The 22,510-nt window shown below is 42.2% G+C and overlaps 1 protein-coding gene across 1 annotated transcript; it reads left to right on the forward strand.

Moving 5' to 3' along the window:
• The first annotated feature begins 1,779 nt into the window (after positions 1-1,779).
• LOC132405282 (nucleophosmin-like) lies at positions 1,780-13,335 on the forward strand. Its single transcript, XM_059989967.1, has 11 exons — positions 1,780-1,935; positions 2,169-2,251; positions 3,378-3,497; positions 4,323-4,416; positions 5,051-5,151; positions 5,322-5,356; positions 6,906-6,984; positions 7,541-7,651; positions 8,012-8,122; positions 9,333-9,407; positions 13,194-13,335. Exons 1-11 carry the CDS (start codon positions 1,869-1,871, stop codon positions 13,239-13,241), a joined length of 924 nt encoding a protein of 307 aa, XP_059845950.1. The 5' UTR covers positions 1,780-1,868; the 3' UTR covers positions 13,242-13,335.
• Positions 13,336-22,510: the final 9,175 nt, after the last annotated feature.

The following is a 22,510-nucleotide window of genomic DNA, read 5'->3' on the forward strand; positions in this document are numbered from 1 at the left end:
TAACTGAGGGGAAAATCAATTTTTCTCCTTTGAACAGTGTTGGTGAAATTGAACATTAATCTTGCTAATGAAGTTGAGTGGTTTTCAGACAAAGAGCAGTGGTCATTTACCATTTGCCTACATTTCCCTTCAGAGTTTATACTGACTGAGACAGATATTTCAAGCCGGTTCTTTCACTGGAACTGATACATGTTTCAACTAGTTAAAAGGATATTAAACCACTGAATCAGAATCAGAATTTAATCAGAATCAGAATCAGAATTTATTATCACCGGCATATGTCGTGAAATTTGTTGACTTAGCAGCAGCAGTTCAATGCAATACATGATAATATAGAAAAAAGTAAATCAATTATAGTAATTATATATCTGCCTATTAAATAGCTAGATTAAAAATAGTGCCAAAACAAAAAAAATCACTATTCTTCTGCAAATATGTGAAGGTTTGCCTTATCCCCAATTTTCAAGAAGATGGCAAAGCCGAGATAACAACAGGTGTTGCGTTCTTGATGCAGCACCTCATGGAGATATAGGAGATGGAGATACAGGACTTTACTTTCTCTTCTCACAGGTGCAGCCTAACCTACTGAGTATTTCCAGCATTTAGCTTTTATTTCAAATTTCCACTAGCTGCAATATTTTGCTATTTCATTTTTCTAAGCAGTTTGTTAGCAAGATCTATGAGACATATGTAATTCTATCTGCTTCGAACCCTGTCCTGCCCAGCTCCACTAACCTTTCCTGGTCTTGAAATATCAACATGCCCCAGATGCTGAACATCTTGCTGAGTATTTCAAGTTTTCCCATTTTTATATCAGAGTTAAACACTGTAGCCTCAATAGACCATGTTCTCAATAGACCATGGATTTGCGCCTTGGAAAGTCTGCAGTTTTCTTTAATGGAAGTCCAGTAGTTGCTTGAGCTGCAAGTCTTCCCTCTCCATGCCACCGATGTTGTCCAAGGGAAGGGCATTAGGACCCATACAGCTTGTCACCGGTGTCATTGCAGAGCAATGAGTGGTAAGTGCTTTTCTCAAGGATAGCGGAGATAGCAGAGTCAATGGATATGAGAAGAAGGCAGGATGATCAGCCATGATCACAGTGAATGGTGGTGCTGGCTCAAAGGGCCGAATGGCCTACTGCAGTGTCAGCCAGGGCTCGAACTAGCCACCTTCAAATCACCAGACAAACGCCTTAACCACTTGGCCACACTAGCATCTATTGAATAAGACAGTCTCGGCCCGAATGTTGACTGGACTCTTTTCCATAGATGCTGCCTGGCCTGCTGAGTTCTTCCAGCATTTTGTGTGAGTTGCTTCGATTTCCAGCATCTGCAGATTTTCTCTTGTTGTTTTGTGAAAAGAGTAGGATCCATAATTAAGGAATCCCACCACCCAGGACATGCTCTCTTTGCATTGCTGCCGTCAGGGGCCGAGTACAAGAAGCTGCACAGACACATTCAATGTTTCAGGAACAATTTTTTCTTCTCTACTATCAGAAAAACCAATGAATACCTCATTATTTTGCTCTTTTTAAACTATATTTCCTATTGTAACTTATACTGTTTTATGTATTGCACTGTACAGCTGCTGCAAAGCAATATATTTCGCATTTGTCAGTAATAACACTTTATACTATTAAATACTATTTACCACATAGCATTAACATAGTGAGAGCTTACCGCAGTTTGTAAAGCTGATGAAGATCAGAGTGTTTTTCAGGGCTCGAAATGTCAAGTACCAGACGGTGCAGGTGATTGACAGCTGGCTGGATCGCGCGAGATCTGCGCAGGAGGCGGGGCTGCCGTGCCTATATAAGGCGGCAGCGAGCGCCGCGCTGGTCTTATTGCCGGAGCAGCGGGACTTGCAAGATGGAGGACTACGACCTGGATAATGCGCTGGAAAGCGCCTCGCTGCCGTCGCGGACTTTCCTGTTCGGTGAGAGCCGACTAAGACTCGGCAGGGGCCGTACGCTCGACCCTCGGCCTAGTTTGGGAGCGTCTGCTTCTGCAGGCCCGGCCCCGTATGCCAGCCCACGTGTAGCGGGCCTGAGGCCTCGGATCGGGCGGTGGGTGCACGGGGTTCGGTGCCATGATGGGTGATGGGGCCGCTCTCGCGTAGTAGGTAAAGGGGATCTGGCCCACTGCTCATCGTCTCTGTCCCTTTCCCAGGCTGTGAACTAAAGGCCACTGCAAAGGAATTCAAAATGGAAGTGGCGGACGATAACTCCGAGCATCAACTGTCTCTTCGGGTGGTATGTATTCCCCGCTCCATGCGGCACCGCATAATCGGCTCCTGGGCATGGTCTCCACCCGGAACTTCGGTCCTTCATTTACCTTGCCTCACCCGTTATGTTTGTGCATACCTCGTGCTGAGGCTCCTGTATTGGTGTTTAATACATAAATGTTAAATGTTTTTACAATCGGTACAGCAATCTGTCCTTTACCTATTACAGTTGACTTAGATCCCAGTGGTGCACAATTTGAATGAGCCTTCCATGCCAGATCTTGTCCACGTGGACAGCATTTACCCCATATAGTTCATCACTATGCTTCGTTACAGTTTGAGGGAAGCTGTTGGTGAGGCCTAATTTGGAGTTTTGTGTACCTACAGAAAAATGCTAATAAGGTTGTAAGAGTGCAGAGAAAGCTTATGGGGATATTGCTGGGACTTGAGAAACTGAGTTGTAGGGAAAGGTTGAATAGGTTAAGACTGTTCCCTGGAGTGTTGGAAGAATGAGAGAAGTGATAGAGGGTATAGATGGGTGGGCCAGCTGGTGGTGGTGTGGCATCAGCACTGGTCTTCAAGGCAGGGTTCAAACCCACCTAGGTCACAATCTGGGCAGCAGTATTTGCATGGAAGAAAGGCCTGGCAATCTAACCCTAACCATTCCCTGTCTTGCCATGAAAACCTTATGGTCCACTTGACTTAATGACTGAACAACATAGACAGGGTAACTGCAAACAGGCTTTTTTCTGAGCTTGAGTGGTGATTACAACTAAAGGTCATGGGTTAAGGGTGAAAGATGAAATATTTAAGGGCAACTTCACTCAGGGTGGGTAGAGTGAAATGAGCTCCACCAGTGCAATTTCAACATTTTTAGGAGAAATTTGAAGAGGTATGTAAATGGACAAGGTATGGAGGACTGTGGTCCAGGAGCAGATTGATGAGATTAGGCAGTGTAATAGTTTGGCATGCACCAGATGGACTGAAGGGCCTGTTCTGTAACTCGTGTCTTTTCAAGGAAATATAAATGCTTAACCTTTGTTGATATTGTGTGACTCTTCTGGCTGCATTGTTTCTTCTATTAGTTTGATATAAATGGTCTTCTCACTCTTTGTCAAATGTATTCTCAACGTTGTCCCCCTTTGATTTTACAGGTTTGTCTTGGTGCTGATGCTAGTGATGATGTACACTTGGTAGAAGCAGAAGGATTGAATTTTGAAGGCAGGAATACAAAAATCACATTGGCTGCTTTGAGGTTAAATGTACAACCTACAGTAAGTATGCAATATGAGCACCCTGCAGGTCACACGAACAAATTGTTTATAATACATGGGGGGGGTGCACTTGTCCTATAACAGCTTTTTTGCATAATTATTGAGTATCCTGCTTTTGGAAATGAATGGGTGAATAAAATTCCTTTTCTGGTTGGCTGCAGTATAACTTTTAATCAGTGCTCTAAGTAGGCTTTCCAACTCTTGAGTTTGTGCCACAATTCATGTTGCACTATTACAACATGATTAATGTCTGTAGTCCTTGTTTTCAATGAGCACCAAGTTGGAATTCTGTTGGGCCCATGGGTACTGAGTGCCAAAGGCTCACTATCCTCTGAAGGTATTTCTCACCAGTCTTTAAAAAATAACAACTCTTATTTCAGGGGATGTAAATATCACAAATCCAACATGTCTAAGCTAGGTTTTTAATGAGCTTGCAGATTACTTGAGCTTAGGTCCTATCTGCTAAGTTCCTCCCTGACGAAAGTACCATTCAGAATCAAATCACCTTTTTTGGTATTGTCATTTTTACAATCACTATCATTTGTGAACAGCTGGAGTCCTGTTCCTGGGCTGTCCCACATTGTTATTTTACTCTATTTGTTAGAATCAAGTTCAGTTGCTGGTTAAGGAGGTTGGGGCTGCTCCTGTCAATTGCAGGAGTGGGGGAGCTGTGCAGAACGGGTGCCCCATTTTTTTTTTTGGTGACATCTGACAGTTAACATAAAAGCAAATTATTCATGGATACCCATTGGCTTACAACATTTAGTAGTTCAGTGACATTGCTTTTCCTAGAAAAGATTGAATTTTTAATTGTTTTGAAACTAGGTTAGTTTGGGAGGATTTGAAATTGAGCCACCAGTGACATTCAGACTGAAATCTGGAACAGGACCTGTGTACATCAGTGGACAACATCTCATAGGTGAGTAAGTGCTTGAGAAATACCTGGGTGGAGGGAAGGTGAGTGATTTAACAGTAGTTTAAGGGTGGTTAGCACTGGTGCATGTCTGTCTGGTGTGGAAGCAACTGGGTTAGGGTACCAAAAAACTGAGGTACCAGGTCTGGAATTTAAAAGTTTGTGTTTAAAAATTTGAAGAGAATAGTGTTGTTTGGGCTTACACTATTTGCTTTCTATTGACTTGGTATGTTAAAGTTATTCTTACATGTACAAAGGTAAAGACCTTGCATGCCATCCATTTTTATTCTATTCATGGAATGAAAAGTATACATGGCTATACAAGGAAAGTATAGCCATGTGAATGCAGAGAAAGTGAAGTGCCATAATGGGGTATATTGATCAGTGAACTATGGAACTGTCTATAACAGCAGAATGGTAACTTACTTACAAGGCTCCACCCTAGTGGGTGGTGTCTAGGATCTTAAATCTTCCAACCCCTTTAACTTCACACAGTTGAGACAAGACGGTGTCTCTGCCCTCTTCCCCCCACTACCCCACCCCGGAAGTTGGTGGCTAGCTCTCACTGACATTGAGGGGGAATGCTAATTTTGAGAAGTATCAAGGATTCCCCTTTCACATTTGGTGATTAATCTTTCAGCTGATTTGGATTCTGATGAAGAGGATGACAGTGTGTTGGAGAATGCTGTAGCAAAGCAAGCAGTTAAGCGAGCAGCTCCTGGAGATTCGAAATTAATACAGGTAATGATAAGGCTGAATTCTGTGAAATTAATTTTCTGCTGTTAACTAGATTTATTTCACTCTGACACTGGCATAGTCACTCTAAACACGTTGGGGTGTGGGTGCTCAAAGTTCTGTTTGCTTTTCTCTAGTTAAATCTATCCCCAGTATAACTTTTTTTTGCTTGACAGAAAAAAATGAAAATGGAGGATGAAGATGACTTCGAGTGAGTATTTTCAGAACGCTTCAATGGAGAATATTGTTTGGAAAGTCATAGCTGGTCAATCATGTTTTGTTAGTAACATTAGCAATGTAAGATTAAGAAATTTGGGGTGAAGACTGAGCCGATTCAGTCCATTGCTGACAGGCAGGAGGCAGGCAGTGAGTGGGAGTGAAAGGGGCCTTTTTTGGTCGGCTGCCAGTGAATAGTGATGTTCCTTGGCTGTCAGTACTGGGGCTGCTATTCACATTGATTTGGTAATGGATTTGTGGATGATACAAAGTTCGGTGGAGGGGCAGGTAGTGCTGAGGAGATCGTGGTAGGACTAGGACACATTGGAAGAATTGGCAAAAAAAGGTAGGTGGAATACAATGTTGGGAAATGTATGATGCATTTTGGTGAGGGGAACAGTAGACTCGACTGTCTAAATGGGGAGAAGGCATACACCAGAAGTGCGGAGTCCTTGTGCAAGACTCCCAGAAGCTTAATTTACTCCCATTTTGAATCTGGTAAAGAAGGTAAATGCAACTTTGGTATTTATTTCAAAGGGAATGGAATTTAAAAGCAAGAGGATAGTAAGCGCTTAGAGTATTGTCAACAATTTTGGGCCCCTAGCTCAGAAAGGTGGTGTCATTGGAGAGAGCTCAGAAGAGGTTCTGGGAATGAATCGCTGATTTCATCAATATCTGGTTTATTATCCCTGTGAAACCAATTCTATCTTCTCTATATCTAATGATGGCCTTTATTGAAGACTGGTGATGTATTCCACATTCCCTCTATTTTAGAGGGTCATCTCCCTAAAGGAAACATCCACTCAACTGTAGGTCTTCCAGTATTTCATGAGATATCTCTCAGTGCTCCATTAACCACTTCATTTCCAGGGGCATTCTTGTAAACTTCTGGACTCTCTCCAATGTCAACTGAAAACTGCTCTCATTCTCCCAGGTACAGCTTGGCCAATGCCTTATAAACTTCAACATTGCCTTCTCACTTTTATATTTTAATCCTGTCAAAATGAATTTGCCTTCCTTCCTCAACCTGCATGTTACCCTTTAGAGAATCTTGTACGTGGGCTCCTGTTTTGCACCTCTTTTGGAATTTTCTCTCTATTTAAAAGTAGTCTTGTCTTTCTAAATTCAGCCAAACTGAATGACCATACCCTTCCCTGTACTATATTTCATCTGCCACTTTGTTCTCCCAATCTTGGGTCATTCTGCAGACTCCCTTGTTTCAACAAATACATCAATTATACAAATCAATGACATTTAACATGAAAAATTCTGTCACTGACCTGTGCAACACCCTTCACTCCATGATGTGGTACTGCACTAATAAGCTAGTGATCTGTATTCCTTCATTTTCTGCATATTTGTTTTGGAGTAAGTATATGATAGGAGATATTCATAATGTGGAATAAAGGTTAAACTTTAAAGTATAAAAGACGCAAAGAATTGAGTTAAGCAACTGTGCTGTTTTGGCAATATTGAAATGTGAAAATCTTTTTACTTGTGAAGAAATGTGGCTGGTTGACTCACTGAAACAAGCTCTTGTTTAGAGATGATGATGATGATGATGAAGATGAAGATGATGATGAGGATGATGAAGAGATTGCAGTAGTGACCCCTGCTAAAAAGGTAAAAAAGTTGCAGATTGTGGATCCTGGGGTACCTTTGAGCCCCAGTGAAATAGGCAGAGATGCAAATAAAAAGGACCATTGAGATGGTAGGTAAAGTTTCAGAAGGGAAAACCTTTTGTTTAATTTTCATAAAATCTTCTCAAGCACCTTTTTGCAGTGTTAATTTTGAAAAGCAAAAGCATTAGATTCTTACTGAATGATTAACTGTGAGGATCAATATTTTCCTTCTCCAGATGTTGATGTGTAGAAAATACACCGAAGGTGGATGGTGCTGGAATTCAAATTGAGTTTTGTATCAGATGGCCATCTTTTACTATGGCAGATGACAATTTAATGAAATCGCTGTATTATTTTGGACTATCATTCCATAACAATTTAATACTAGATGTACTGCAGGAAAACCATTACAAGCTGCATTAAAGATCCATAACTGGTCAAAAATCTGATATTGGGCCACTGAATGAGCTTTTGGGTTGGTAAATGTTTGAAAGGTGGACATTTTAAATTGTATGCTGGGTAAATGTCATTTTCAATCGTGCTTTGTTTGTATCCAGAAAACTCCACAGAAAGTTACTCCTGGACTGAAGGGGGCAGGACCAAAGGGAGCTTCCAGCCAAAATGGCAAAACACCAACCAAAGCCACACCAGCTAAACCACAATCAAAAGTTAGTGTTCCGATACAATAACTTGAATACAAACCAGGTTCCTGTTAGCTGCTTGTGGAGAGTCGGTGATATCAAAATAAGGTTCTTTGTTAGCTTGCATATGCATTTTAGTGGATGTTTGTAGATTGGGAGTTAAAATAGATTTATCACCTAGATCAGAAATAATTATTAAATTGGGATTTTCTTCTCAGTTTACTGCTTATTGGCGTTGATGTTTTTACCTGTATTGTTTCAGTATTGAACTTGCAGGACACGTTTCCAGAATCAAAATCCATTGTGTATCATTGCTGCAACTTAATGTATACATGCTTTACATTGTACTACACAAGTGAGATTAGTTAGTTCCTTTTTATTTTGCAGACACCAGAATTATCAAAGAAATCAGGCAATAAGCCTCAGACACCCAAGACTCCAAAACCCTCATTGACAGCTGAAGATATCAAGGCTAAGTTGAAGGCTTCAGTGGAAAAAGTGAGTGCCTTTGGAATAACCATTAGAACTCGGTTATTTGTTTCTGGTCAGGTAACATCGGCTGGTTTTTATAAAATGTTATTCGACGTGCTGGTGGTACATTTAGAATTGGTATAGAAGCCCTAGACCAGGGGTCGGCAACGTTTACCAATGAAAGAGCCAATATGGACCCATTTCCCATAGAAAAGAAAACACTGGGAGCCACAAAACCCGTTTGATATTTAAAATGAAATAACACTGCATACAACGTTTTTTTTTGCCTTTATGCTATGTATAAACAAACTATAATGTGTTGCATTTATGAAATTGATGAACTCCTGCAGAGAAAACGAAATTACATTTCTGCATGCAACAAAAACATTTTGAACTCCGAAAAAAAGACGTTGGGTTGAAGGTTATTCCATAGTTTGCCTACCTTGGATCGAAGAATTAAAAGAAAGCACGCACTGGCGGGTGTCAGGCATTGGCAGTGGTGATGTATATTAATAGTGGTAAAAAACACGTAGCGGTGTAGTGCTACACGCAGCGCTAAAATAAAGACACTGCAGTCAAAGGTAACTTTATTCAAACTAAACAGCCTTGATTTAAAGCCTCCCTCAACCCGTCCCCATGGGCGCGGATGCTCCAAAAGACACGTACTCACAAACCCCCGTAGGCTATCTCCCTTAGCCGGAACGGTTGCGGGTGTGCCAGGAAATGGGGTCTCTGCAACGTTTTTAGATTGTACAAGATCACCATAATCTTCAAATTTCGAATTACATTTCAAAAACTAACAAACCACGGGGAGCCGCAGCACAGAGATCAAAGAGCCGCGGGCTGCCGACCCCTGCCCTAGACTAAGCATTTGAATGTTTGCCAGGATTAAAAACTGATCATAAGCAGATAGCTAATAATTCTGATATGCTAGATAATTTGCATGCATCGGTCAGGAAGAGGTAAATCAGGTTTGATAAAAGCCTATAAAGTTGTTGATCATTAAATTGGTTCTGCTTTGATTTTCACTGTAAAATAGAGGCTATTGTTGGCATTGTTCATGCATGTGGTTATGTATTTTTAGTTGCTGGAGCAGGTTTGCTGTATTTACTGTTGCTTGACATTTAAACAAATGTTTTAAAAAAGGTTTAAGATCATGGCAATCCCTTAACCAGAATGAATGGTTTTGTGTATTGTATATATGTTGTATGATTCTAATTCTAATTTGTCTCAACAGGGTGTTGGTCTGCCAAAAGGGGAAGCAAAGTTCTCCAACTACATTAAACACAGTTTCAGAATGGAGGACCCAGAGGTGAGAAGTTAATGAGGACTAGATTGGCTGTGAACTGGTTGCTCCTATAATCACCCTAATTAGAATGTATTTATTTGGTTCTTTACTGCAATGGGCATTGTCTGAGAAGGTCAGAGCTGTACAACCTTGGAGTGGAGTGTTTGGCTAAATCCACATGGGGCTCCAATCTCTATTACATCCTTCCCATAAAACAAATTGTCCCATTCCACTCCTTCTAAATCCTTTCTTATCTCAGTTAGCTTTTCTGCAATCAAAAAACTCAACCCTGGGTCCAGTCCTATCCTACATAATTATATTGAAACTAATGGCATTGTGATCACTGGACCTGAAGTGCTCCCCAACACATACGTTCATCACCTGACCTATCTCATTCCCTAACGGGAGATCCAACACTGCCCCTTCTCTAGTTGGTGCCTTTATGTATTGATGCAAAAAACTATCCTGCACACATTTTACAATCTCAACCATCCATCCCTTTTACAGAATGGGCTTCCCAGTCTGTGTGGGAAAATTAAAATTTCCCATAATCACAACCCTGTGCTTACTACAAATATCTGCTATCTCCTTACAGATTTCCTCCTCCAATTCTCACTCCCCATTAGGTGGTCTATCATACACCCCTATAAGTGTTACTACACCTTTCCCATTCCTCAATCACTAGACGAGCCCTCTAATCTACCCTGCCAAAGTACCGCTGAATATTTTCTCTGACGAGCAATGCAACACCTCCTCCTCATGTCCCTCTGATTCTATCACACCTGAAGCAACGAAATCCAGGAATGTTTAGTTGCCAATCACCCCCCCCCCCCCCCGCCATGTTTCACTAATAGCTATAACATCTTATTTCCAGGTGTCAATCCATGCTCTAAGCTCATCCACCTTTCTTACAATGCTCCTAGCATTAAAATAGATGCATTTAAGAAATTCTCCACCTCTTACTCTGTTTATCCCTAACAGTGCAAACAACTTAATCTTTTTGTTCCTTCTCCTCTACGTCTTCGGTCTGAACGCTCCTCTTTATCACCTGCTTATCCTCCCTCACACTGTCTACAAGCTTTCTCTATTTGTGAACTAACCTCCTCTCCCCTAGTCTCTTCAATTTGATTCCCACCCCCAACCATTCTAGTTTAAAGTCTCCCCAGTAGCCTTAGCAAATCTCCCCGCCAGGCTATTGGGCCTCCTAGGATTCAAGTGCAACCCATCCTGTTTGTACAGGTCACACCTGCCCCCAAAGAGGTCCTAATGATCCAGAAACTTGAATCCCTGCCCCTTGCTGCAATCCCTCAGCCATGCATTTATCCTCTACCTCATTCCATTCCTATCTCACTGTCACATGGCACAGGCAGTAATCCTGAGATTACTACCTTTACAGTCCTTCTCAACTCCCTTCCTAACTCCCTATATTCTCCTTTCAGGACCTCTTCCCTTATCCTACCTATGTCATTGGCGCCTATATGTACCATGCCACGCACTTCAGGATATCTTGGACACGATCAGAAACATCCTGGACTCTGGAGGGAGGCAAACTACCATCTGGGTCTCCTGACTGAGTCCACAGAATTGCCTATCTGACCCCCTAACTATTGAGTCTCCTATTACTACTGCCTTTCCTCTTTTCCCTACCCTTCTGAGCTATAGGGCTGACTCTGTGCCGGAGGCATGGCCACTGTTGCTTTCCCCCAGGTAGGCTGTCCAGTTATTGTCAAGGGGTGCATCCACTTGAGTACTCTCTAATACCTTACTCTTACCTTTCTCTCTCCTAACCATGACCCACTTGTCTGCCTCCCATGGCCCTGATGTGACCGCCTGCGTGTAACTCCTCACTCCCTGACCAAAGATCATCGAGCTGCACCTCAGCGCACCTGACGCAGACATGGACGTCCGGGAGGCTAGGAGACTCCAGCACCTCCCACATCCGACACCGAGAACAAGAAGCTGCCCTCACTCACAATTCCCCCTTTCCTCAAATAACAGGATTAATTGAAAACTAAACCTGCCTTGCCTCGCCCATTTCTGCCTAAGCCTGTTGAGCCAAAGCCCCTAAGCCTTCACTCTGCTCCTGGTTCACTATGCTGCCTGCTGTATAAGGCTGTGTTCCTTTTAAATCTTCCGCGCTTCACTGCCTGGCGTCACGCCCGCGCAGTTCCGCTTCTATTAACCCCGATGAAAAGAAAAAATAAAAATGGCTCCCGCAGCACTCCCGTTATGATTCTCAGACTTCCTCCAAATTCCAGCTGATAAATATAATGTTGTAGTTGAAGACAATCCTCTATGCAGGTTCTTAACCCACAAGGACTCCACATCATCTGATCCAATGTAACATCTTACTGATGCCACATCCTCTGCCTACCTTCCTATACCTCAAATAGAACATGTAACCTTGGACATTCAGCTCCCAACCTCAACCATCCTTCAGTCACAATTCTGTGATGGCCACAACATCATACCTGACAATCTAATAGTGCAACAAGATTATCATATTTCTTAATACTCTGTACATTGAGACACAAAATGGATATTGGGTCGGTTCTAAATGGATGTCCCTCTATTGAGGCAGGTCCTCGTGGTTCTGACTCCCCCACCATAGGAAACATTTCCTCCATGTCCACTCCATTTAGGCTTCGTGCCCCCACCTTCCCTAGTCTTCTAAATTCCCAGTGTGTAAAGTTCTAAAGCCATAAACACTCCTCAGACATTTCCCCTTTCATTCCCAGAGACATTCTTGTGAACCACTTCTGAGCCCTCTCCAATGTTAGTGCATCCTTTCTTGGCAAGGCTGCTCAGAGTACTGTGTACACCCTGCTTTCTCAACGCTTACTCCACCCATCTTTGTACTGTCTGTAAAGTTGACCATCAATTCCTTCATCAAAATACTTGAAATATGAAAAGCAGTCCTAACTCTGAACCCTGTGGAACACCACAGCCAGAGGCCCCCTTTCTTGCCTGTCAGCCGATCTTCTATCCATTTCATATAATGTTGTGCACGCTTTATCTTAATGAGCTGCCTTGTGTGGCACCTTATCAAAGGTCTGAAAATCCAAGTAAACAGCATGCACATTCCATCAGATTTGCCAGGCAAGATTTCCTCTCGAGAAAACTATGCTGACTTTGGCCTCTTTTTATTTGTGCCTCTAGGTACTCTGAAACCTCATGCTCTGACATCTTTCCAACCACTGAAATCAGGCTAACTGACCTGTAATTTCCCATCTGCCTCCCTTAAGAGTACGGTGACATTTGCAATTTCCCACTATCACTACCTGAGTTTACCAGGCAGCTATTACTGCAGGGGTTATGCTAGTTGTGCCTTTATAAATTCCTGGTGTACTCTTGGTGGGTTTTGGATGTTTTCCCTGTAACTGGGTTTCCTCCTCCATTCCTGCTTTAAGCTGGTTGTGCAAATGACAGCACAAAGTAGATTTAAAATGATGCCTTAAATGGGCACGATTTTGGACTTTTAACAATTGACTTTGGTCTAGAAAAGGTTAAAAATTGTGATACATTAAGTTAGATTTCTACCCTAAATCCTAAACAAGCTGCAAAGGTGTAGTAAATCATTAACAAGAGATTCTGGAAATCTTGAGCAGTCTTATGGAGAGCAGTCGTTGCTTTGGGTTGAAGCCATTCAACAGGACTAATCCACTTCCTGAATTACAGCATTTGGTGTGTTGCAGAGGTGTTAAGGGTTGCTGGGTATTCTGAAGTATGTTAATGCATGCAATAAGGCTTTGACTAGTGGGATGGGCCTGCTTGTGATATTGTCTGATATAACCTCTTCTGTTTTTTTAGGTCATCAAGGAACTCTGGGGATGGAGGCAGAGTGTAGATGGGAAATGAAGACTGTTGATAGGAAGTAGTTTTCAGACATTGGAGTGAAGTTTTATATTGTTTATGCATCAGTTTCATGTCAATAAATATTTCTTTTCCAATATTCTCATTGGACTAGCATGCTTTCACTTTTTGTCAACAATCGAGCTAACTGAAGGGGTTGTCTGATGGTAGCAATTACAAGTTGGGCTGAGGGTGGGATAATTACCAAGAATGTGGCCCAAGCATCACAAGTTCCCAATGAAGAGATGACAGGTGAACTTTATGCAAAAGGCTTCTAACACTGCTAAATTGCCAATATGGGAGTGGGGACAAAGTGTCGAGCAAGGTTGTAGGCCTCGACTTGGATGCCCTTCCTTAGTTGGGTTGTCTGTAATTTGGGATCTCTATCGGGTTCCTATTGCTCACACTGAAATAGCAATTTGGGCGTTGAGAATGAGGCTTCTGAAGCTCCAGGGGATGCATTTCAAGCTGGAGACAAGGATATCCCATGAGATTTTTGCTAAGATACTGTAAAACAGCCCAGAATTACTGACTTACATACATAGTAACTTGCCATGTGCTTCAATCTTGCTTTTTTTGAGGTGCCTGACATTAAGTTTGCAAATTCAAAGTTCAGGCCTGAGAAACCATTCAGTGTTTGAAAGTATCCACATAATTTGGAGCTTCTGAATGGGTTTGTTTGTATTCTAGGAATGGCTTCATGTAATTTTAATGCTCTGGCGGATATTTCAAAATGTTGACTAAAGGATCACTACCATGTGACATTTGTGGAAATGAGGGAAATTTTCGATTATTAAAGTTTAGTACAAGTATAAGAATCAGTTTCATTTTAAAATCCTGTTGCAAGACTTGCAGAATTGTACCATGCATGGAAGAAATCCTTTAGGTGACTTGGAAACAAAGCAAGGCATACTTCGGTCAGGCAACATCTATGCAGAGGGGGGAAAAGCTCAATGGCTGGCCAGTTTGGACAGACTGGTTATTCAACTTCAGAACTAGCCACTTCTGCTTGAAGACAATTTTCTTTCTGGTATGGCTTTAAGGAGGGGGGAAAAGCTCTCATTCTGATATGGTGATAAATCTTTCAGCTCCTGTAAAAAAAAAAATTAGTTGTATTCACAATTCTCTGCAAATTCCAATGTTTTTAAGTCGCTATGCTACCATTCCTCTCTGCAAAGATACTGCTTGGCTTGCATTTTCATTTCCCATAACTGCAGTTTGCTTTTACACACAATATCACACTTTTAAATATTTCATGCCACTGATAATTCAAATTAGAATGACTGAGCAAATACATACGATGAACTGGTTTGTGACTGTGCAAGGAAAACAAGTGGTTTTTATCGAGAACAATCAATGCCGACCTGGATTTTGCTCAGTGACATGGTCTAGGAAGTGCTGCATGTACACAAGGGCAGACTGGCACTTTAAGAACTTGTGATAATGAAGGACAATATCTTTTTTCTTTGGATGAGGGCAATTATATATGGAGCTTAAAAGAAATACAAGTGATCAGTTTACTGGGATTACACTATGGGCCTGAAGGAATATGCAAACAGCGATACAAGGATAATAGGGTTACAGCATAAGAATTTAAACTTTTCCAATATTTAATCAATCATGAATGGGGAATGGTATAGGACTGGAATAGTTCAGCAGTTTGTATATAGGTAGTGACATGGACCAGGTTTATGAAAGGTAGTTGAAGCATCTTTCAAGAATTGCTGTGTTCTGGAGGAACTTGGAAACTGTTGATGTCACACCCTCCAAGAACAGATTGTAGGCCAGTTGTCTGTCTTCAAGGGTTGGTAAGATGGAATCATTTGTTAAGAATGTGATTTCAGGTACATGATAATATAGTCCAGTCAGTAAAGTTTACTGGAGGGGAAACCTTGCCTGAGAGCGGATAAACAGACAGTGCATTTTACATACTTGGATTTCCAGAAGGTGGTGCACATGATGGTCTACCAGGAAAGCCACTAGCATGGATAGAAAATTGGCTGACTTGGAGGCAGTTGCAATAAAATGGGGCCTTTTCTGATTGTCTGCTGGTAAGTAGGGTTTGGTGTTGGGATCATTTTTCATGTTGTATGCTATTAATGCTGGATGATTAAGTTTGCTGAGAACACCAAGGACAGAGACAGTGGTAAGGAAGCAGGGAGTCTGCAGTAGGACTTGAATAGATCAGGAGAATGGACAAAGTGGCAGATGGAACATAATGTGTGGTCATACAATTGGGGTAAGTGTACAACTAATTTCTAAATGGGGGGGGGGGGGATTGGGAATCCTGCAGGATTCCATCAAAATTACTGCAGGTTGTGTTGGTGGTAAGGAAGACAAATGCAATGTTACATTCATTTAAAGAGAACTAGGATATTACACCAAGTACAGTTATAAGAAATTGTGTGAATTCTTTGCAATTACAGTACCAGGTTTTCTGCATTAATTACTCATGAAATGTGGTTTGATCTTCATCTAAGTCATAATAATGGATAAACAGATTCTGCCAAAACAAATAACACAAACAAATGTACTACTTGTCAATGCTGAGTGTACCATTTATATAACAATTACAGCATGGAAACAGGCCATCTCAGCCCTTCTAGTCCTTGCCAAGCACTTCCACCTAGTCCCAGTGGCTTGCACTCAGCCCATAACCCTCCATTCCTTTCCTGTCCATATACCTATCGAATTTTACTTTAATTGACTACCGAACCTGCCTCTGCCACTTCTACTGAATTTAATCAATTGCAGTCTAGGTTCAAGAAATAAGTGAATTTCTGGGGTAATGCCTTCTACAAAAGCTACTTGGAGTCAGGTGTTCTGATCAATGAGATGAGATAGAAGGAGCCCTGCCCTCTGAACGACAAAGTCAGCTTACTGACAGAGCCTGCTCCTCTGTTTATCTGCCTTGCTCAAAACAACTTCCAGATGACCTTGGAACAATTGTTGAGATGCATGAAGCTGGAAAAGGCTACAAAAGCATTCCTAAAGATCTGAGTGTTCATCAGTTTACAAACGGAGGAAATTTAGTACTATCATTACTCTAACACTGGGTGTCCTGCAAAGATCACACCGAGCACAACATGCAATGCTGAAGGAAGTGATAGAGAACCCAAGGGTAACAGCAAAAGACCTGCAGCAATCTCTAGAATTTGCTATGGTCTGTTCATGTGTCCACGAGGAAAACACTGAACAAGAATTGTATTCATCAAAGGAAACAACTCTCAAAAACAAAAATGCTTCACATTTTCAAAAGCCCACCTGTATCTTCCACAATGTTCTGTAGACAGATAAAGTTTAATATTTTGGCAGAAATATTTGGAAGGAATGGCGTGCCAACACCATGCAGATCTCTCCCCCAACCCCCCCCCCCCCCCTCAAAACAGCAGTATGGATGTGGTCTGCAAGTTACAACAGGAAATTGATGCCAAAAGGGCAATGTTATAATAGTCATGGGGGATTTCAATATGCAAGTAGATGGGGAAAATCAGACTGGTGCTGGATTCCAGAGGTGGTATTTCTAGAGTGTCTACCAGTGTAGTTTTTAGAGCAGCTTGTGGTTGAGCCCACGTGGGGATCAGCTATTCTGGATTGGGTGTCGTGCAACAAACCAGAATTGATCAGAGAGTTCAAGGTAAAAGAACCCCAAGGGTCATGTGATCATAATATGATCAAAATCACCCTGAAATTTAAGAAAGAGAAGCTGAAGTCAGATTTATCAGTATTACAGTGGAATAAAGGGAATTACAGAGCCATGAGAAAGGAGTTGGCCAAAATGGATTGGAAATGAACACTGGCAGGGATGATGGCTGAAATTTCTGAAAGCAGTTGGGAAGGCTCAGGATGTACAGTACACATCCCAAAAGGAAAAGTTCACATCCCAAAGGCAGGATGACAACTGGCTGATGAGAAGAGCAAAAATTTAAGGGTTTGGAATCATTTTAAAACCAGCAGAAAAAGACTAAAAAGTCATTAAGAAGGTAAAGACGGAATACAAAAATAAGCTAGCCAATAATAAAGAGGATACCAGAAGTTTAAAAAAATATATAAAGTGTAAAACAGGTGAGAGTGGATATCGGACTGCTAGAAATGATGCTGGAGAGGTAGTAATGTGGGACAAGGAAATGGTGGATGAACTGAATCAGTATTTTGCATCAGTCTTCACTGTAGAAGATACTAGCAGTATGGTGAAAGTCCCAGGTGTCAGGGTTCACAAAATGTGTGAAGTTACCATTGCTAGAGAGAAGATTCTTTGGAAACTAAAAGGTCTGAAGTCACCTGGACCAGATGGTGTACACCCCAGAATTCTGAAAGAGGCGGCTGAAGAGATCGTGGAGGCATTAATGATCTTTCAAGAATCACCAGAATAGTTCTGGAAGACTGGAAAATTGCAAATGTCACTCCACTCCAGAAGAAAGGAAATTATAGGCCAGCTAGTTGCGAAGATGTTGGAGTTGATTATTAAGGATGACGTCTCAGGGTACTCGGAGGCACATGATAAGACAGCATGGTTTCCTCAAGGGAATATCCTGCCTGACAGATCTGTTGGAGTGCTTTGAGGAAATAACAAGCAGGATAAACAAAGGAGAATTGGTTGTCGTTACCTGGATTTTAAGAAAACCTTTGACAATTTGCCACATATGAGGTTGTTTAACAAGCTAATAGCCCATGGTATTACAGGAAAGATCCTAGCATGGATAAAGCAAGGGCTAATTGGCAGGAGGCAAAATGGGAATAAAAAGTCTTTTCTGGTTGGCTGATGGTGACTAGTGGTCTGTGATGGGACAGATTCTTTTTACATTAAATGTCAATGATTTAGCTGATTGAATTGACTTACAAAATTTGCAAACAATATGAAGATAGGTGGAGGGGCAGGTAGTTTTGAGGAAGTAGAGAGGCTACAGAACGACTTGGAAAAATTAGAATGGGCAAAAAATTGGCAGATGGAATACAATGTTGGGAAGTGTATGCTCATGCACTTTGGTAGATGAAACGAAAGTGGTACCTATTTTCAAAATGGAGAGAAAATACAAAAAACTGAGGTACAAGCGGTCTTGGGAGTCTGTGCAGGATTCCCTAAAGGTTGAAACAGTAGTGAGGAAGGCAAATGTGATGTTAGCATTCATTTCAAAAGGACTAGAATATAAAAGCTAAGATGTAATGCTGAGACTTTATAAAGCACTGGTGAGGCCTCACTTGGAGTATTGTGAGCAGTTTTGGGCCCAATATCTCAGGAAGGATGTGCTGAAACTGGAGAGAGTTCAAAGGAGGTTAATGAAAGTGATTCCAGGATTGAATGGCTTGTCATATGAAGAGCATCTGATGTCTCTGAGTCTGTATTCACTGGAATTCAGAAGGATGAGGGTTGACCTCATTGAAACCTATTGAATGGTGAAAGGCCTTGATAGTGGGTGTGGAGAGAATATTTCCTATGGTAAGAGAGTCTAAGACCAGAAGACAGAACATCAGAATAGAGTGGCATCCTTTTAGAATGGAGATAAGGAGAAATTTCTTTAACCAGAGAGTGGTGAATCTGTGGAATTCTTTGCCACAAGCAGCTGTGCAGGCCAAGTCTTTATGTATATTTAAGGCAGAGGTTGACAGGTTCTTGACTGGTCAGGGCATGAAGGGATACAGGGAGAAAGCAGGAAATTGCAGCTGAGAGGAAAATTGGATCAGCCATGATGAAATGGCAGAGCAGATTCAATGGGCCAAATGGCCTAATTCTGTTCCTACATCTTGTGGTCTTAACCCAGTTGAGATGCTGTGGCATGACCTATTTCATGCAAGGTATCCCAGAAATATTGATGAAATTAAACAGCTTTGTAAAAAAAAAATTGGATAGGTATATGGACAGGAAAGGAATGGAGAGTTATGGTTTGAGTGCACGTCGGTGGGACTAGGGTGGCAAAGGCTAAAAGGGCCGAGATGGCCTTTTTCCATGCTGTAATTGTTAAACAGTTATATGGAGAAATGTTCTCCACACCCTCTATCAAGGCCTTTCACCATTCAATAGGTTTCAATGAGGTCAACCCTCATCCTTCTGAATTCCAGTGAATACAGACTCAGACATCAGATGCTCTTCATATGACAAGCCATTCAATCCTGGAATCACTTTCATTAACCTCCTTTGAACTCTCTCCAGTTTCAGCACATCCTTCCTGAAAAGTTACTTCTTGCTATTGTGCAAGTCTGATTAACAGATAGAGAAAACAGTTCTACCAGTTATTAAATACAAAAGTTCACATACTTTTTCCAGCCTGATCTGAATGATTAAACAATGTGTTCAATAAAGACATGAAAAGTACAATTGTTTCTGTTATTTGTCTATTATTGTGACTTAGATGATGATCAGACCACATTTTATGAATAGCCAGATAATTGCAAAGGGTTGGTTTACAAACTTTTTCTTGCAACTATAAGTAATGCAGAGGATTTATAATGCATTGGTCAGACTGCACTTGGAGTGTTGTGAACAGTTTTGGGCCCTTTGTCTAAGAAAAGACATGCTGGCATTGTATTGGAGAGAGTTCAATGGAGGTTCACAAGAATGACTCTGGGAATGAAAGACGTCATCTGTGGATAGTCTGACATCTCTGACATCTCTGGGCAAAGGTACTTGCTGGAGTTAAGAATGGGGGGGGGGGGTAGTTATTGAAAAGCTTGGATAGTGATGTTCCCTATCGAGGGATGTCCCTTTGAAACATGAGAAGGAATTTCTTTAGCCAGATGATGGTGAATCTAAACCACAGATTATCGCAGACATCTGTGGGGGCCAAGTCACTGAGTATCTTTAAAGTGGAGATTGATAGTTTCTTGATTAGTAAAACCATTGGATGTTATGTGAAAAGGCAGGTGAATGGTTTTGAGAGGGATAATAAAACAAATATAAAAGATGGACTCGCAGAGCATATATTGATGGGCTAAATGGCCCAACTCTACTTCAATGTCTTACGGTTTGCTACAATTAATCTTAGGAAATGTAGGTAGGCAAGTTATTTAAATGACATTTAGAGACAATTTTGCAAATTGTGAAGCATTTTAAGGTGGCTATTGAAAAGGGTAAGGATTGTAAGTTACTAAGAATTTTTTTACTCATATCAGAGGTATCTAGAACTAGAGGGTCCTGACGAAGGGTCTCAGGCTGACACATTGACTGTTTACTCTATTTCATAGTTGCTGTCTGCCCTGCTGAGTTCCTCCAGCTTCTGTGTGTGTGGCTCAAATTAAAGGGGAAAGGTTTAGAGTGAAGAGGGATTTAGGAGAAACTTTTCTATGCCAAGTGCAAGTCTTTTGGCATTGCCTGAGGTGGTGGAAATGAGTGCTCTCAACATTTGGAAATATTGGCAATATATAGGGTACACATCAAGTGGTTGTACATGGTGGCCTGTGACTAAAGAGGAAAAAAATTATCCCCAAGGGTTATGTGTATGTAACCCCCTCAGTCAGCTCATATGCCAACTTATCTCGTTAGCCAACAGCCACGGGACTTGAGTTGAGAAGGCAACTTTCATAAACAATAGGTATCGAGGTTTGGAATGATTTGGGGTTCAACCAAACAGGAACATCATGGTGTTCCAGTTAAAGGAACCTCAATTTGAGCAAATGCTGCATAAATACTGCCTATACACTATTATTGGTCGGCAAGAGATTAACAGATTGTACACCACATAGAATTCTAAAGAAAGTGTACTTACCAATTTCAGGTTTATTGAACAGTTAGTAGGAAAAAGGAAAAGAAAATATAAAATAAAGGGCCCTTTCCAGTCTGAATGTACACCTGAAGTTGCAGCTTATCCTGGAGTTGTCTTTTTCTCCCCACACATTGGACCCATGGGCTGCGTGAAAGCACACACCATATTCCAAAAGTCGCTCAAAATCCATCTGAAATAAACGGATGCTCTCTCTGGAGTATTGCCCCTTCCCCCTTGGAGCCATTCATCTGCGCAAAGCTCTTTGTGCAACAGGGACTCTCCTTCCCACAGCATTCTCAGCCATCTTCCCTCCTGTCCTCTCCTTAGCTCCCACCAAATCACACTATCCATCGCAAATCTCACTCTGCCCAGTCTTCTAGAAGCTTCTTCCATTTCCATCATCCTGATTTACTGACATGACATTCCTAAGTTGAATGGCATAGCCCTTTGCCCTTTAGCTTAAACCAAAACTTTCTAAAAACAGAACTGATGCACCATCAATAACTCTCGGAGACGGGAGGTGAATGATAGGCTTTTATTTGCTGCAAGAGACCATGATTAGCAGCAAGAGCCCACCACACAACATCCTGGAGACTGAGAAAGGAGCAGTGCCTCCAATCGCCTTTATACCGGGGTCTGTGGGAGGAACCACAGGAGCAGTCAGCGGGGGGGGGGGGGGGGGGGGGGCGTGTCTAGACAGGCATATGTAGTTCACTACATTCACCCCCAAAGAGAGTCCCCATGGGGCGAAGTTTCTTACAAGTATATTTACAGGTTAAGTCTATCAGGTGGTCGAATCTGTCGCTGCGATCTACGTAGCACCGGCTGTGATTGCACAGGTGCCGGTGGTGATTGCACCGGAGACAGTGATCGTGCTGGTTCCGGCCTGACTGGAGGTGTCAGCCCACTTGTCGTCAGTGATCCCTCATACATGTGCATGGTATATGCATGTGCGAGATACCCGGTATAGGAGTGTCGTGAGGAGTCTGTGTAGGGCTTGGTGTGCACAATGTCTCATGGGTATACACCTTGGTGGGTACGGGGTTCATAGTCACCGTGGAGTGTTCGGGGTAGTGGTCTGGTGCTCCTGCGGGCGCCAGGTCGCGGACGGAGACCGTGTCCTCCTGCCCATTAGGTAAGACCACGTAGGCATACTGGGGGTTCGCATGTAGGAGGTGAACCCTCTCGACCATCGGGAAGTATTTATTGCTCCTCGCATGTTTCCGGAGCAGCACTGGCCCCGGGGACGTCAGCCAAGCTGGTAGGGTGGTCCCAGTGGCAGACTTCCTGGGAAAAGAAAAGAGGCGCTCATGAGGGGTGGCATTTATGAACGTACATAACAGGGAGTGGATAGAGTAGAGTGCCCCGAGGAGGACCTCCTGCCATTGAGAGACCGGCAACCCTTTGATTTAAGGGCTAAGAGTGTGACTTTCCAAACTGTGGCATTCTCCCTCTCCACCTGTCCATTTCCCCGGGGGTTATAACTCGTGGTCCTACTAGTAGCAATACCCCTAGCCAGCAGGTACTGGCGCAGCTCTTCACTCATAAAGGAGGACCCTCTATCACTGTGGATATAGC

The sequence above is a fragment of the Hypanus sabinus genome, chromosome 15 (genome assembly GCF_030144855.1).
Source record: "Hypanus sabinus isolate sHypSab1 chromosome 15, sHypSab1.hap1, whole genome shotgun sequence".
NCBI classification, from domain to species: domain Eukaryota; kingdom Metazoa; phylum Chordata; class Chondrichthyes; order Myliobatiformes; family Dasyatidae; genus Hypanus; species Hypanus sabinus.

Coding starts and splice junctions, on each gene's coding strand:
- LOC132405282 (XM_059989967.1), top strand. CDS start 1,869: ATGGAGGACTACGACCTGGATAATGCGCTGGAAAGCGCCTCGCTGCCG. Junction 2,252..3,377: donor ATCAACTGTCTCTTCGGGTG/GTATGTATTCCC, acceptor TTGATTTTACAG/GTTTGTCTTGGTGCTGATGC. Junction 5,152..5,321: donor GAGATTCGAAATTAATACAG/GTAATGATAAGG, acceptor TTTGCTTGACAG/AAAAAAATGAAAATGGAGGA.